The sequence below is a fragment of the Salmo trutta genome, chromosome 13 (assembly GCF_901001165.1).
Source record: "Salmo trutta chromosome 13, fSalTru1.1, whole genome shotgun sequence".
Lineage (NCBI taxonomy): Eukaryota > Metazoa > Chordata > Actinopteri > Salmoniformes > Salmonidae > Salmo > Salmo trutta.
In genome coordinates this window covers 86,753,031-86,767,425 of record NC_042969.1, presented here as the reverse complement: position 1 = coordinate 86,767,425, position 14,395 = coordinate 86,753,031, and the positions used below count along the sequence as shown (strand labels likewise).

At 43.5% G+C, this 14,395-nt stretch overlaps 1 protein-coding gene across 1 annotated transcript in view; it reads right to left on the bottom strand.

Moving 5' to 3' along the window:
- The window catches only part of LOC115206870 (splicing factor, arginine/serine-rich 15), a 42,920-nt gene that overhangs the window by 11,660 nt on the left and 16,865 nt on the right, over positions 1-14,395 (bottom strand). Inside the window, exons 11-12 of the mRNA XM_029774048.1 lie at positions 9,481-9,637; positions 8,947-9,047 (exon numbers count right to left, since the gene is read on the bottom strand). Coding sequence (XP_029629908.1) covers positions 8,947-9,047; positions 9,481-9,637 — 258 coding nt within the window. The remainder of the gene's footprint in view (positions 1-8,946; positions 9,048-9,480; positions 9,638-14,395) is intronic.

Genomic DNA, 14,395 nt, shown 5'->3' with positions numbered 1-14,395 from the left:
AGGACAGCGTGGAGGTAGCTAAAGTAGGACAGCGTGGAGGTAGCTAAAGTAGGACAGCGTGGAGGTAGCTAAAGTAGGACAGCGTGGAGGTAGCTAAAGTAGGACAGCGTGGAGGTAGCTAAAGTAGGACAGCATGGTGTAGCTAAAGTAGGACAGCATGGTGTAGCTGAAGTAGGACAGCGTGGAGGTAGCTAAAGTGGGACAGCATGGAGGTAGCTAAAGTAGGACAGCGTGGAGGTAGCTAAAGTGGGACAGCATGGAGGTAGCTAAAGTAGGACAGCGTGGAGGTAGCTAAAGTAACACAGCGCGGAGGTAGCTAAAGTAGGACAGCGTGGTGTAGCTAAAGTAGGACAGCGTGGAGGTAGCTAAAGTAACACAGCGCGGAGGTAGCTAAAATAGGACAGCGTGGTGTAGCTAAAGGAGGACAGCGTGGTGTAGCTAAAGTAGGACAGCGTGGAGGTAGCTAAAGGAGGACAGCGTGGTGTAGCTAAAGGAGGACAGCGTGGTGTAGCTAAAGGAGGACAGCGTGGTGTAGCTAAAGGAGGACAGCGTGGTGTAGCTAAAGGAGGAAAGAGATCCAGTCTACATTAGGGACTTCTGTACGGAGGTTAGGCAGGACTCTCAATTTCTTGTCCTGACAATTTGTTTATTATACTGTTTTGAGTGAATTCATAAAAAGCGCGACACTTCGCATTTCTGTCTCCAGTGACATCCGTCTTATATTATCCTCAGATGTTTCCTAATCACACAAAATTCAATGGTCATTTGGGTACAATTAGGACTGTAATAATGGTGTCCCATTTCATCTAACCTGCTGTCCCAGTCTACCAAATATGGTTTTGACCCATGGTCTACGCAAATGGGTGTGTCATGCCGCCTGTGAAAATGAATAATATATATTTTTTGTGATTAGGGAACGTCTTGTGGATTTTAGGAATGTATCAAGCGTTGACCTAATATGCTGGATAGATGTCGAAAGAGGTGTTCCACTTATTCCAAATTCACCCTATGTATTGGCCAATGGCAGGATTTGAAGCCTCCAGTCGGCCATTTTGGCATTTCCTAGTAGAAGAAGTCCTCCATAGGAATTAATGGAATTGTACAGTATTTCAATTAAAATGTTTCAAGGACAAAAGTATTTAGTAACAAAAGTAACATTAATACTTTATAAAAAAATATATACTTTAAAAGAAAATGTTTATAAATGTTCATTTTTGTTTAGCTCACATAATTTAAAAAGTATGCCTTAAGGTGTCTGTAATATAATAAATGTGGCAAAAACACATGTAGACATTAAATAAACGCATTTCTGTAAAACATTCTACAATGGTGGGGGGGGGGGGGGGGGGGGGAGTGCCTCGAGGCACTGTGGCTTCAAAACAGCACCCCCTATCAGTCATCCAGTGTATACACCATTGGTTGTTACCAATGTTGTATAAGAAAAGCCTGGATTGCTAATGCTGTGTATTGGCCATTGAGCGGTTTTGAAGCCACCGGTCGGCCATTTTGCTACTCCCCTGTAGGAACAGTCCTCCATAGTCCTCCATAGTAATGAATGGAATTCTACAGTATTTCAATGAAATGGGGAAAAAGGACAACATTACATGCATTTAAGTATTTTTTGTTGTTTCAGGACAGGAACATTAGTACTCTCTATAATAAATACTTTATTTTTTATAATTGTATGTGAAGTAAACAAAGTACGCATTAATTAAGATGTCTGTAATATAATAAACGTGACAAAAAAAAATAAATTTAGACATTAATACATGCATTTCTATAGTTAATTTTACATTGGAGTACCAAGATGGCTGCAGTGGCTTCAATACAGGGCTCCATGTCAGTCACCTAGGGTTTATACACATCATTGGTTGCTACCAAAGGAGTAGGAAAAAGTTGTCCCGGAACTCTGATCTAAGATCAGTTTCAAAAAAAATGTTGTCCCCCCAATTGTAAAGGTTAAATTGGAGAAGAGGGATCTGTGACAATAAGGAACATCCACCCAGCACCCCCCCCCCCCTGTATTTCAGTAGACACGCTTTCCTATAGCTACACCATACAAGCTGAGGATTATGATCCAAAAGAGTGCAATGCAACTAATACAAGCTTACAACCATGAATAGTTCCCCCATCGTGTGTAACAGGCTCAGACCAGAACAAAATCACATTCTCCCTACAGCTTTCTTATGAGGTGGAAATGTAGAACACCCCTACAAAAATGCAATAGGATTTTAGTGAGATGTACAAGCTATAAGCAGTAATGTTCAGGTGCTCCATATTATTTATATGTATTTGTATAACGTACACTTACGATCAGATGAAACTGAACAAACTAATTCCTACATAACCACACAGCCAGCAGGCCACTGCAGGGAGGTATTGGGTAGAAGAGGGAGGGGGGGGGGGTCTATCCTTACCCAGGTCTCAGATTCACCCCGGCAGAAGATCCTGTGGTGGAGCTCCACCGTGGGGCCCACAGGCGGTTTCCCTCCTTCGTTCCTGCCAGCACTAACGCCAGTGTCCTCGCTTATCCCCCCCCCATCACAGTGGCCAAGTCTTTTTTGTTTTGTTTTTTTCTGCCCACTAAAACATAACTGAACCTACAACATGACATGAGAACATTATTGTCTTGTTTCCTTACTGTTAAATAAAATGTTTTAATTAAATAAATATAATTTACATTTAACATTTAAGTCATTTAGCAGACGCTCTTATCCAGAGCGACTTACAAATTGGTGCATCATTCACCTTATGATATCCAGTGGAACAACCACTTTACAATAGTGCATCTAAATCTTTTTGGGGGGGGGGGGGGGGGGGGGGGTTAGAAGGATTACTTTAGGAATTTAGGAATCTTTCACTGCAACTATGGAAAGTACATAACCTAATCAAAATAGTTTGATATGGCCTGAAAAACACAGAGCTAGTGTCAAGACAGTGGTCAATGGTAATTTCATACATTGTGATCAGCTGAGAGTCCTGGACATTGGCAAAACATTGTTTCAGCTCACCTCACGTCTTTGGCCCACCTCATGACAGCCCTACACGGATGAACACTGGAATATTGTAAAGCAGTAAAGATATTATCTGATAATCGCAGGAACAACATAATGGACTAACTGTTCTGCTCTGACGACCAATTTAAGTTCCTTTGTTGCAACTTGGAATTGTGATAATATTAATTAGAGCAACTGTGGCTCGTTCTGTTGTTCCTGGGACTTGACCCCCAAAATATCATGACAGCAATCCGGTAAATGTCCAATGGGAGCGAGAACGTCACCTTTACCTGTCAGCCAATGGTAGGTTCCTCAGTACAGTCCCAGCGAGGGAGGGACCTCCGATGTCCACGTCCAGAAACACTCACCTTAGTGAGGCCTCGTGAGACTGACGACGACTGACAATGTTGTCAGCTGGTGCCACAGATTGGGACTACAAAAAAAAGATTGCCCGTACAGGTGTCTTTGTGAAAGCTGGATGAGAGCTTACAGTATCTTCAGGGTTCACCTCATTCACCTACCTGGGTGATAACCTCAAGCTGTTTGGTTGGCTAAAACAAGCTGCCAGTTAAGACTAGTGAGAGTCAGTTTCAGGGTGGAGTGGGTTTCAGGGTGGAGTGGGTTTCAGGGTGGAGTGGGTTTCAGGGTGGAGTGGGTTTCAGGGTGGAGTGGGTTTCAGGGTTAGACTGTATGGTCATGATACTGAACTCGGAGACGTGAAGTATTTTGAAAAATGTATAAAAGTAGTGAGCAGTAAACCTTTGTTAAGCAACATTATGCAGAATACACATCTCGCAACTACGCTTGTTTTTTTGTTGTTATAGATTTTAATTAAAAAGGATGTTTTAGGCAGGTTTGACAACTTATTTTTAACCTATATATATGCTGTTGATAAAATATTGTAGTAAATTCCTACCTTTTCCTGAAAAATGTTCATACAGCAAAGAGGACATTTCGAGGATGCGGTTCTCTTCTCTTCATTCTAATGAGCATGTATTCATTCATCCCTTCTAAAAGTCCCAACCCTGGTTCTGAAGCAGGGCCTAGAATAGAAAACAGGTAGAACGGGTAGGATTTGGCATCGGAGGGTAAAGGCGTCAGCATGCTTCAGTTCGGCTGGTGCCTAGTATACATTTCCGCAAAATAGTCAGAATTAAATCGAAGACCATTTAAGAAATCTGTCATTAAAAAATAGACGTTTTTTTTTGCCGAGGAGATTTTAGTCGCACAATTTTACATCTAAGATGTTTGGTGCAGTATTTATAAAAAATGTACATGAAAACTAGTCTCTCACTGCATGACAAAAAAGTTTAGACTCCATACTGTCGTCTAGACAGCCCTTCGTCAGTGATTCGTCTTCGGCTTCTGCATTTGGCTTGCCTCAAGAAAAATGTTCCCGAAAAACACTTACCGAAGTCCAAAACGTCATAATTTAATGCACAAATTCTTCCAAACTGTTTCGGCTGGGAAGAATGAGGACGCCTTATGAATGTCTAATTCACCAGCCATGTTGGCAGGTGGTCACATACAGGGCTCTGTAGTCCAAGCATTTCATACAAATATGGGCACGTGCAAGTAGTAATTTATAGCAGAATAAATGCTGCAGTAGCTGTTTTCAAAGTATTTCAGCAATTTTGTTTCATATGTGGTAATGCACAAAGAAATATGAATCCTAACGTTATAGCTAACCAACCTCGCACAGCAACACTGCCTGCTGGAGGTCTGTGCGCACTGTGAGTGAAGTGCTGAGAGATTTGTTTTTAGAAGTAATGCGCATTAAAAAAAAAGATTTTAAAAAATTGGTCTAACTACTAAAGTGAGACTCTGGTCGTGTTTCTTGGATATTTACATTGTTTTGCTTCCACTGCTAGCGAAGAGAAGTCGTCGCCCTCTACTAGTGAGATTGTCACAGTCACTCCAAACGATTCGATTCCGACTCCTTGCGCCCGTCGACTGCCAGTGTCGACTCACATTTCTGTGTGTCAAGTGTTGATTCCGCCAGGAGATGTAGTTATGCTATTATAATAGGGTAAAATCTCAATTATGTATTTAGTAATTTCTTGCAAAAAGTTCACTTAAATTACAGTCTATCAATGACTAGGCTGAGCTGGTCTACAAGCAACAGACCGAAAATGGAACACACACACACACACACTAGCGTTTTTCATAGCTAAGAGAAAGAGCGAGGGAGAGAGGATTGGTGCAGACAGTCGGAAACGTGCTCATAGGCTGTATCTCGCAATGTCTGGTCTAGCAATGCCTCGTAAATTCACCAAAAGTATATATTAGGCTATCAATGAGTATGTGGCTAAGCTATGTTTCATAGTGCTAGTGAATTGATGTGGATCACTAAATGGAGTTTAAAATTAGGCCTAAATGTGCAATAAAAAGTATTGTGTTTATAGCTGATTTAATGAAACCCTGGCTGGCTGTTGATGTCCTAGGTCAGGGCTCTCCAACCCTGGTCAGGGGGCTCTCCAGAGCCCTGGTCAGGGGGGGCTCTCCAGAGCCCTGGTCAGGGGGCTCTCCAGAGCCCTGGTCAGGGGGCTCTCCAGAGCCCTGGTCAGGGTTCTCCCAACCCTGGTCAGGGTTCTCCCAACCCTGGTCAGGGTTCTCCCAACCCCAACCCTGGTCAGGGTTCTCCCAACCCCAACCCTGGTCAGGGTTCTCCCAACCCCAACCCTGGTCAGGGTTCTCCAACCCCAACCCTGGTCAGGGTTCTCCAACCCCAACCCTGGTCAGGGTTCTCCAACCCCAACCCTGGTCAGGGCTCTCCAACCCCAACCCTGGTCAGGGCTCTCCAACCCCAACCCTGGTCAGGGCTCTCCAACCCCAACCCTGGTCAGGGCTCTCCAACCCTGGTCAGGGCTCTCCAACCCTGTTCCGGGAGAGGTTTTCGCTCCAACCCCAGTTGTAAGTAACCTAATTCAGTTTATCAACCAGCTAATTAGTAGAATCAGATGCACTAGATTAGGGTTGGAGTGAAAACCTATAGGGATGGTAGCTCTCCACGAACTGGGTTGGAGAACCCTGTCCTAGGCAATAGTTCGCAAAGCTAGGCATCCTCGCGAATCTTTTTCAATATCTCAAAGTGCAAATACAGTTCAGCAGCTCAAATCAGCCGGAGGGGATTGTTATTAAGAATGACACCTACCATGGATTGCTAAAATAATGATTATGTTCACACTTCATCCATTTAAATATGATGGGGATATCTATACATTTGGCAGACCAAGCACAAGTGTTCAGTGTAGCCTATTATCATATAGACATGACGTAGAAATAGCTTCACGCCTACAATAAAAACCCTCCAAGCTTCTGTCCCGAGTCAATTAAATACAAAATTAATTACAGGGAGCAGTTTGGAAAAACGAATCGTGTGTGAATGGTCCTCTGGAATAACGCTTGATTGGATAATAATTACATAACCAACGTCTCTAGTAATACCCATCCAATAGGGCCATATAACACGGCAAAGAATAGGTTTATCAGTTTAGAGTGCGCCGCATCATCCCATGGGTTTCTGCCGAGGCTGCACACAGCACAAACATCACTAAAATATTCTAGTTCCTACACATCACCTTTAAAACAAAAATAGGCCTTTTATAGGCTAAATTGATGAGCAAACGGACAGCATTACGCTCATGCCAGTCCTCTAGAATGCAGACGTAGTCGTCCTAGTAGGACTCTGCCATAACGACGTGGTGTGTATGTATCCGTGTCCAGCGAGAGTCAACTCCTTGGACTCTAATCACAGGTGTTGGGGAGTCGATTCCAAAAACTCCTGAGAGTCGTGCGCCACTCAGGCACACAGTGATTACTTGAGCGACCCCGTTACCAAGGTAACCTTAAAGGGGCAGCTGAACATTTGTCTCATCTGTGACATTTTGGTTTAAAGACTCAAGACCACAAAATATTACATTTAATTGAGCAATCTCTCACATTACTTCTTAATAGTAATACATTACTTATTTTTTAGAAACTAAAAGGAAGCTCACCCATTGTGTTTAGTGTAATTAATACAGGAAAAATATTTTGTCAGGTAAAAAAAATGTGGCTGGTAGACAAAAAGTTTGTTTTAGACCAGAAGACATTCATAAGCCTGTGTTGCTCCACAATTTTCAGGATTGTGTGTTCATGTGTATGAACTAGGAACACAGTTTCAAGCACAATTGTCCGTTACCAGTACAACCCGGCTCTGCCTTGAGAAGCATAAGTCTCTGGAACAACCTATTGACCTGGTAAAATAAGGGTTAAATCAAATGTGTATATATACACACACGATGGACTAACAGCAGCAGTCTGTTTTCTAACGTCTTTTGAATAAATTAAAATTAAGTCACATAAAGAAAAATGTGTAACTGCTGGATCGACTTAGACATCTGTTAAGTTCTGGGTCGAGTCAAAATGTTCAGTTATTTTAAAATGATTTTCATGATTGCGTAGATCATTCTGCCTCGGTCATGATAGTAAAAAATATTCAAACTTTGAGGACACATCTGCAGCGACATGTGGACTTATCTCAGCCTACACATTCCAGAATGGTGCATTCAGACATGAGGTGAGGGCACTCAGTCCTCCGTTTTCAGAATGACATTCTATTCAAACCAATGTCAGTCAAGGGGTCCCCCCCCCCCCATGTAAGGCATAGGGACTTTGAACAGGCATAAATAAATGTAAAAAAAGGCTTGATATCGAAGCAAATAGCAGGAAGAAAGTCAAACATCTAAACAGAGATAGAAACCCACCAGGTGGTACCAGTAGGAAACTCCATATTCAACAACTCATATCAGCTTCAAAAAAATAAAAAATAAACGTTTTATTTTAATGCAAAAAAAAAACCCAACTGTTTTCATCTGCATCAATGACCAATGTGACCATCCCTAATATCTTACTATCAGGAAGGCCCCTTTCTGATGAGACAAAGTGAAAAAGACAAGTACTGAAGAACGAAGTTGCCTGCCATTTATTGGTGAGTATTGTGAAACCCAGTAAAAGGCGTCATGTAGGCAGAAACTGGATCCTTGCATTCAGACTGGTTCACGTACTACAGGAGGAAAGCTATACAATAGCCTTTCAATATGGACCTTATATATATATATATATATATATATAGGTGATGTACTGAGGTGAGTGAATACCTTTGAAATACTAGTCACCCATGCCATGATACTACTAAATCATATATATATTTTTTTATTGGTCCACTTATTCACAAAGATACTTTGTTGTATTTGTGTTGAGGAAAAGTGTATGCATATGTATACTTATAAAACCTGCAATTTTAATAACAGCTTAAAAAAAAAAAAAAAAAAAGACAGACAACCGAGGCACAAAACCTCTGGATAAAAGTCTGCTTCCTAAGAGATGGTGAGGCACTACGGTAAGACAGAACACCCAGACTGGTGTGTTTAATAGGGACCCTGCTGTCTGTGGTGTGATTCATTGGGTCCCTGCTGTCTGCGGTGTGTTTAATAGGGTCCCTGCTGTCTGTGGTGTGATTCATTGGGTCCCTGCTGTCTGCGGTGTGTTTAATAGGGTCCCTGCTGTCTGCGGTGTGTTTCATTGGGTCCCTGCTGTCTGCGGTGTGTTTCATTGGGTCCCTGCTGTCTGCGGTGTGTTTCATTGAGTCCCTGCTGTCTGCGGTGTGTTTCATTGGGTCCCTGCTGTCTGCGGTGTGTTTCATTGAGTCCCTGCTGTCTGCGGTGTGATTCATTGGGTCCCTGCTGTCTGTGGTGTGTTTAATTGGGTCCCTGCTGTCTGCGGTGTGTTTCATTGGGTCCCTGCTGTCTGCGGTGTGTTTCATTGGGTCCCTGCTGTCTGCGGTGTGTTTCATTGAGTCCCTGCTGTCTGCGGTGTGATTCATTGGGTCCCTGCTGTCTGTGGTGTGTTTAATTGGGTCCCTGCTGTCTGTGGTGTGTTTCATTGGGTCCCCTGTAGTGGGTGTTACCTGTACGTGGGCGGTGGCAGCTCCCTCGGTCTCCATGGCGTCCGCTCCTCCATTGTTCAGTCCTCCTGGTTTAGTCAGCTCCTTCACGTTATCTCCCCATTCTGAAGAACAGACCAATCAAACAACAATCAGGGACAATATATACTTAGGCTACAATACATACTTAGGCTACACCAGATATATCCTAGCTCTGTGCCAAATACTTATACCCAGATCACTTGACCTAAATAGGAAAAACTGTAGTACTATCCCTTGTTAAAGATCGGGTTATTAACCTAGTCATTCCACATCTAGACAAAGTGTGAATCTCAATTGTCTTCCTTGATTCCTCGCTTTCTTGATTCCTCACCTTCTCAAAGTGCATTGGAGGAGAAGGTCTGAGGGGAGGAACCCAGAAAAAAAAAAAAAACGTATTCTCCAATGTATTTTGAGGAGGTCGAGGAAAGCGGAAGTGAGGAATCAAAGAAGACAATTGGAGATTCACCCAAAGCGGGACGGTTGTAGAAGACATGAAGATGGCAGTCGGATGTTTACCTGGACAGAGTGTGTCTGCGTCCAGCATGCCTCCCTCTCTGTAGCCCTCCAGCTCCTCCATCTTCACTTTGCTCCAGGGGATGTAGGTGACGCCTCGCTCCACGTCCCAGAACTTCTTATGGGTCGCCTTTATACCCTTGTTCAAGGCCCACGCAATCTACATACAAATACAATATTTTACTTAACTTTATGTGCTGCCTTTAGTGTTGCATGGTATACGAAACTTTGGTACTTTTACGATACGAGAATATGAAAAAAACTGTTCGGTACTGGAAGTTGTTACTTTCGTTACTTCTGTCAAACATGTCTCAAGTCATATACGGATTGAGAGGGTCGAGTCTGTCTACTAACTTGTCTGAATCTTCAAGGGGGCAGCAGTAAGCTAGCCAGGCTACTTGTCTTCTCAATGGGGCAGCAGTAAGCTAGCCAGGCTACTTGTCTTCTCAATGGGGCAGCAGTAAGCTAGCCAGGCTACTTGTCCGCTCAAGGGGGCAGCAGTAAGCTAGCCAGGCTACTTGTCCGCTCAATGGGGGCAGCAGTAAGCTAGCCAGGCTACTTGTCCGCTCAAGGGGGCAGCAGTAAGCTAGCCAGGCTACTTGTCCGCTCAAGGGGGCAGCAGTAAGCTAGCCAGGCTACTTGTCTTCTCAAGGGGGCAGCAAGCAGTAAGCTAGCCAGGCTACTTATGCTCGTGCATGCAGCTGACAAAGCAAGAGCCACTTTTGAGAAGCAAACACGGGAGAGAAAAATGCAGACGGCATGGCTTCTAACGAAAACATAATGCGTCCACACCCACAGCTTGTTGACAAAACTGGCTCCAGAAGAGACCTATGGGAATACTTTGCTGACAGCAGGGGCTAGCCCACCGAAACAACGATGCAAAATATATGTTACAAAGCAGTGCAAAAGATGGTTTAGTTCCAAAATGAAAAAAATATTTTACACATGACATTTGCATTGTAACGTTATTCTACTAGCAATTAAATTGGAATTATTTTTGAGTGACAAGGTCAGGAACATATATATTCAGCATGACATTTATGTGAGCATCACTGTCAAACGATCCCTAAAACACTTCAGCGAGCAGGCCTTTTTCCAAATCGACCTGGCCCGGGTATCCTGGAAGGATATTGACCTCATCCTGTCAGTAGAGGATGCCTGGTTGTTCATGAAAAGTGCTTTCCTCTCCATCTTAAATAAGCATGCCCCTTTTACAAAACATAGAACTAAGAACAGGTATAGCCCTTGGTTCACCCCAGACTTGACCAGCAGAAAAACATCCTGTGGCGTACTGCACTATCATCCAACAGTCCCCGCGATATCCAACTTTTCAGGGAAGTCAGGAACCAACACACAGTCAGTTAGGAAAGCAAAGGCTCGCTTTTTCAAACAGAAATTTGCATCCTGCAGCACAAACTCCAAAAAGTTCTGTGACACTGTAAAGTCCATGGAGAATAAGAGCACCTCTCCCAGCTGCCCACTGCTCTGAGGCTAGGAAACACTGTTACCACCGATAAATCCACGATAATTGAGAATATCAATAAGCATTTCTCTACGGCTGGCCATGCTTTCCACCTGGCTACCCCAACCCCGGCCAACAGCTCTGCCCCCCCCCCCCCGCAGCAACTAGACGTTGTTCAGGAATATCTTGGGGTGGTAAATCAGAGTGTACCAATTGGTCTCTGAGATTTCTGCCCTGCGAATCTTCAAGGTCAGTCTCGCAAAAAGACCATTCTTGCGTTCTAACTACCCGCTATTCAAAGCGCTCTGAACAAATTAAGGAAATCGTTCACAAACACTGGCACATTCTAAAATACAATGATAGTATCGGTAATGGTGTTTTCGGACCTTCCCTTGGTCGTATTCTCGCGGGGCAGAAATCTCAGAGACCAATTGGTAGACTGATTTACCACCCCAAGATATTCCTGAACAACGTCTATTTGTGCCCCTACTGGATGGAAATTACAAATGTAACGGCTGTGCTCAATGCAATGGCACTTACAAATGTAGATCCTTCAAACACCCCCAAACAGGGAAACAGATCCCAATCAAAGGTGTTATCACGTGCTCCACTAAGGCAGTTATTTATCTTATAACTTGTCCTTCTGGTAAAAATGATGTGGGTAAAACAAAGTGTGAATTAAAAGTACGTATCTCAGAGCATCGTAGCACCATTAGGTGCAAAAACTGACGTACCCAGTTGCGGCCCATTTTTTGGAAGCAAACCACTCGATTTCGTCTCTGCGTTATATTGGCATCGAACATGCCACCCTCCCTAGGAGAGGGGGTGACCTTGATAATTTGTTGTTAAAACGAGAGGCTGCCTGGATCTTTAATTAAAAGACCCTTGCACCCTTCGGTCTCAACATAGACTTTGATCTTAAGCCATTCTTGTGATTATTGTGACTTTGCCATTGTAATTGTCTAAAATGAATCTATGATCGTATGCTATCCATTTGTTGTCTTATTGTATACTGCTCTTTGTATGCCATTTTTATATTTGAGAATTAACCAATGATATTAGGCCACACTTGGCCATGATTACAGACACCTGTGTGTCTTTTGACACTATATAAACGAGTCATCTCACAGTGTGATCATACCCTGATGAAGACAGCTTGGCTGTCGAAACGTTGGATATTACATTTTTTGCATCTGAGCTCCTAGAGTGTGCGGCTCTCCCTTATTTTCTAGTTTTCTACTCCGCTAGCCAGCACCTCACCTTAATAGGTGTGCGTTTCTTTTTCTTCTAGATCAATCTCTCGTATCTGAGATTCCTAAAGATTGGAAAGCGGCCGAGGTCATCCCCCTCTTCAATGGGGGAGATACTCTGGCCACAAACTGTTACAGAGCTATACCCATCCTGCCCTGCCATTCTAAAGTCTTCGAAAGCCAAGTTATCAAAACAGATCACCGACCATTTCGAATCCCACTGTACCTTTTCTCGCTATGCAATCTGGTTTCCGAGCTGGTCACGGGTGCACCTCAGCCACGCTCAAGGTCCTAAACGATATCATAACCGCCATCGATAAAAGACAGTACCGTGCAGCCGTCTTCATCGACCTGGCCAAGGCTTTCGACTCTGTCGATCACCGTATTCTTATCGGCAGACTCAACAGCCTTGGTTTCTCAAATGACTGCCTCGCCTGGTTTATCAACTACTTCTCAGACAGACAGAGTTCAGTGTGTCAAATCGGAGGGCCTGTTGTCTGGACCTCTGGCAGTCTCTATGGGGGTGCCACAGGGTTCAATTCTCGGGCCGACTCTCTTCTCTGTATATATCAACAATGTCGCTCTTGCTGTTGGTGAGTCTCTGATCCACCTCTACGCAGACGACACCATTCTGTATACTTCTGGCCCTTCTTTGGACACTGTGTTAACTAACCTCCAGACGAGCTTCAACGCCATACAACTCTCCTTCCGTGGCCTCCAACTGCTCTTAAACGCAAGTAAAACTAAATGCATTCTATTCAATCGATCGCTGACCGCACCTGCTCGCCCGTCCAGCATCACTACTCTGGACGGTTCTGACTTAGAATACGTGGACAACTACAAATACCTGGGTGTCTGGTTAGACTGTAAACTCTCCTTCCAGACTCACATTAAGCATCTCCAATACAAAGTTAAATCTAGAATCGGCTTCCTATATCGCAACAAAGCATCCTTCACTCATGCTGCTAAACATACCCTCGTAAAACTGACCATCCTACCGATCCTCGACTTCGGTGATGTCATCTATAAAATAGCCTCCAACACTCTACTCAACAAACTGGACGCAGTCTATCACAGTGCCATCCGTTTTGTCACCAAAGCCCCATACACTACCCACCACTGCGACCTGTACGCTCTCGTTGGTTGGCCCTCGCTTCATACTCGTCACCAAACCCACTGGCTACAGGTTATCTACAAGTCTCTGCTAGGTAAAGCCCCGCCTTATCTCAGCTCACTGGTCACCATAGCAGCACCCACTCGTAGCACGCGCTCCAGCAGGTATATCTCACTGGTCACCCCCAAAGCCAATTCCTCCTTTGGTCGTCTTTCCTTCCAGTTCTCTGCTGCCAATGACTGGAACGAATTGCAAAAATCTCTTAAGCTGGAGACTAATATTTCCCTCACTAGCTTTAAGCACCAGCTGTCAGAGCAGCTCACAGATCACTGCACCTGTACATAGCCCATCTACCTACCTCATCCCCATACTGTATTTATTTATTTTCTCTTGCTCCTTTGCACCCCAGTATCTCTACTTGCACATTCATCTTCTGCACATCTACCATTCCAGTGTTTAATTGCTATATTGTAATTACTTGGCCACCATGGCCTATTTATTGCCTTAACTTACCTCATTTGCACTCACTGTAAATATACTTTTTGTTTTCTTTTGTTCTATTGTATTACTGACTGCATATGTTTTGTTTATTCTATGTGTAACTTGTTATATTTGTCGAATTGCTATGCTTCATCTTGGCTAGGTCGCAGTTGCAAATGAGAACTTGTTCTTAACTAGCCTACCTGGTTAAATAAAAATGTGAAATAAATAAATAATAAACTCAGCAAAAAAAGAAACGTCCCTTTTTCAGGACCCTGTCTTTCAAAGATACTTGGATTTTTACGAATTAACTTCACAGATCTTCATTGTAAAGGGTTTAAACACTGTTTCCCATGCTTGTTCAATGAACCATAAACAATTAATGAACATGCACCTGTGGAACGGTCGTTAAGACACTAACAGCTTACAGACGGTAGACAATTAAGGTCACAGTTATGAAAACTTAGGACACTAAAGAGGCCTTTCTACTGACTCTGAAAAACACCTAAAGAAAGGTGTTTCCCAACTGTTAAAAAGACGATGACGTGCCGAGTGGTTTATATCCGTGGCAAATCATTTGAAAGATGCAGATCACGTCCTACTAACATCACA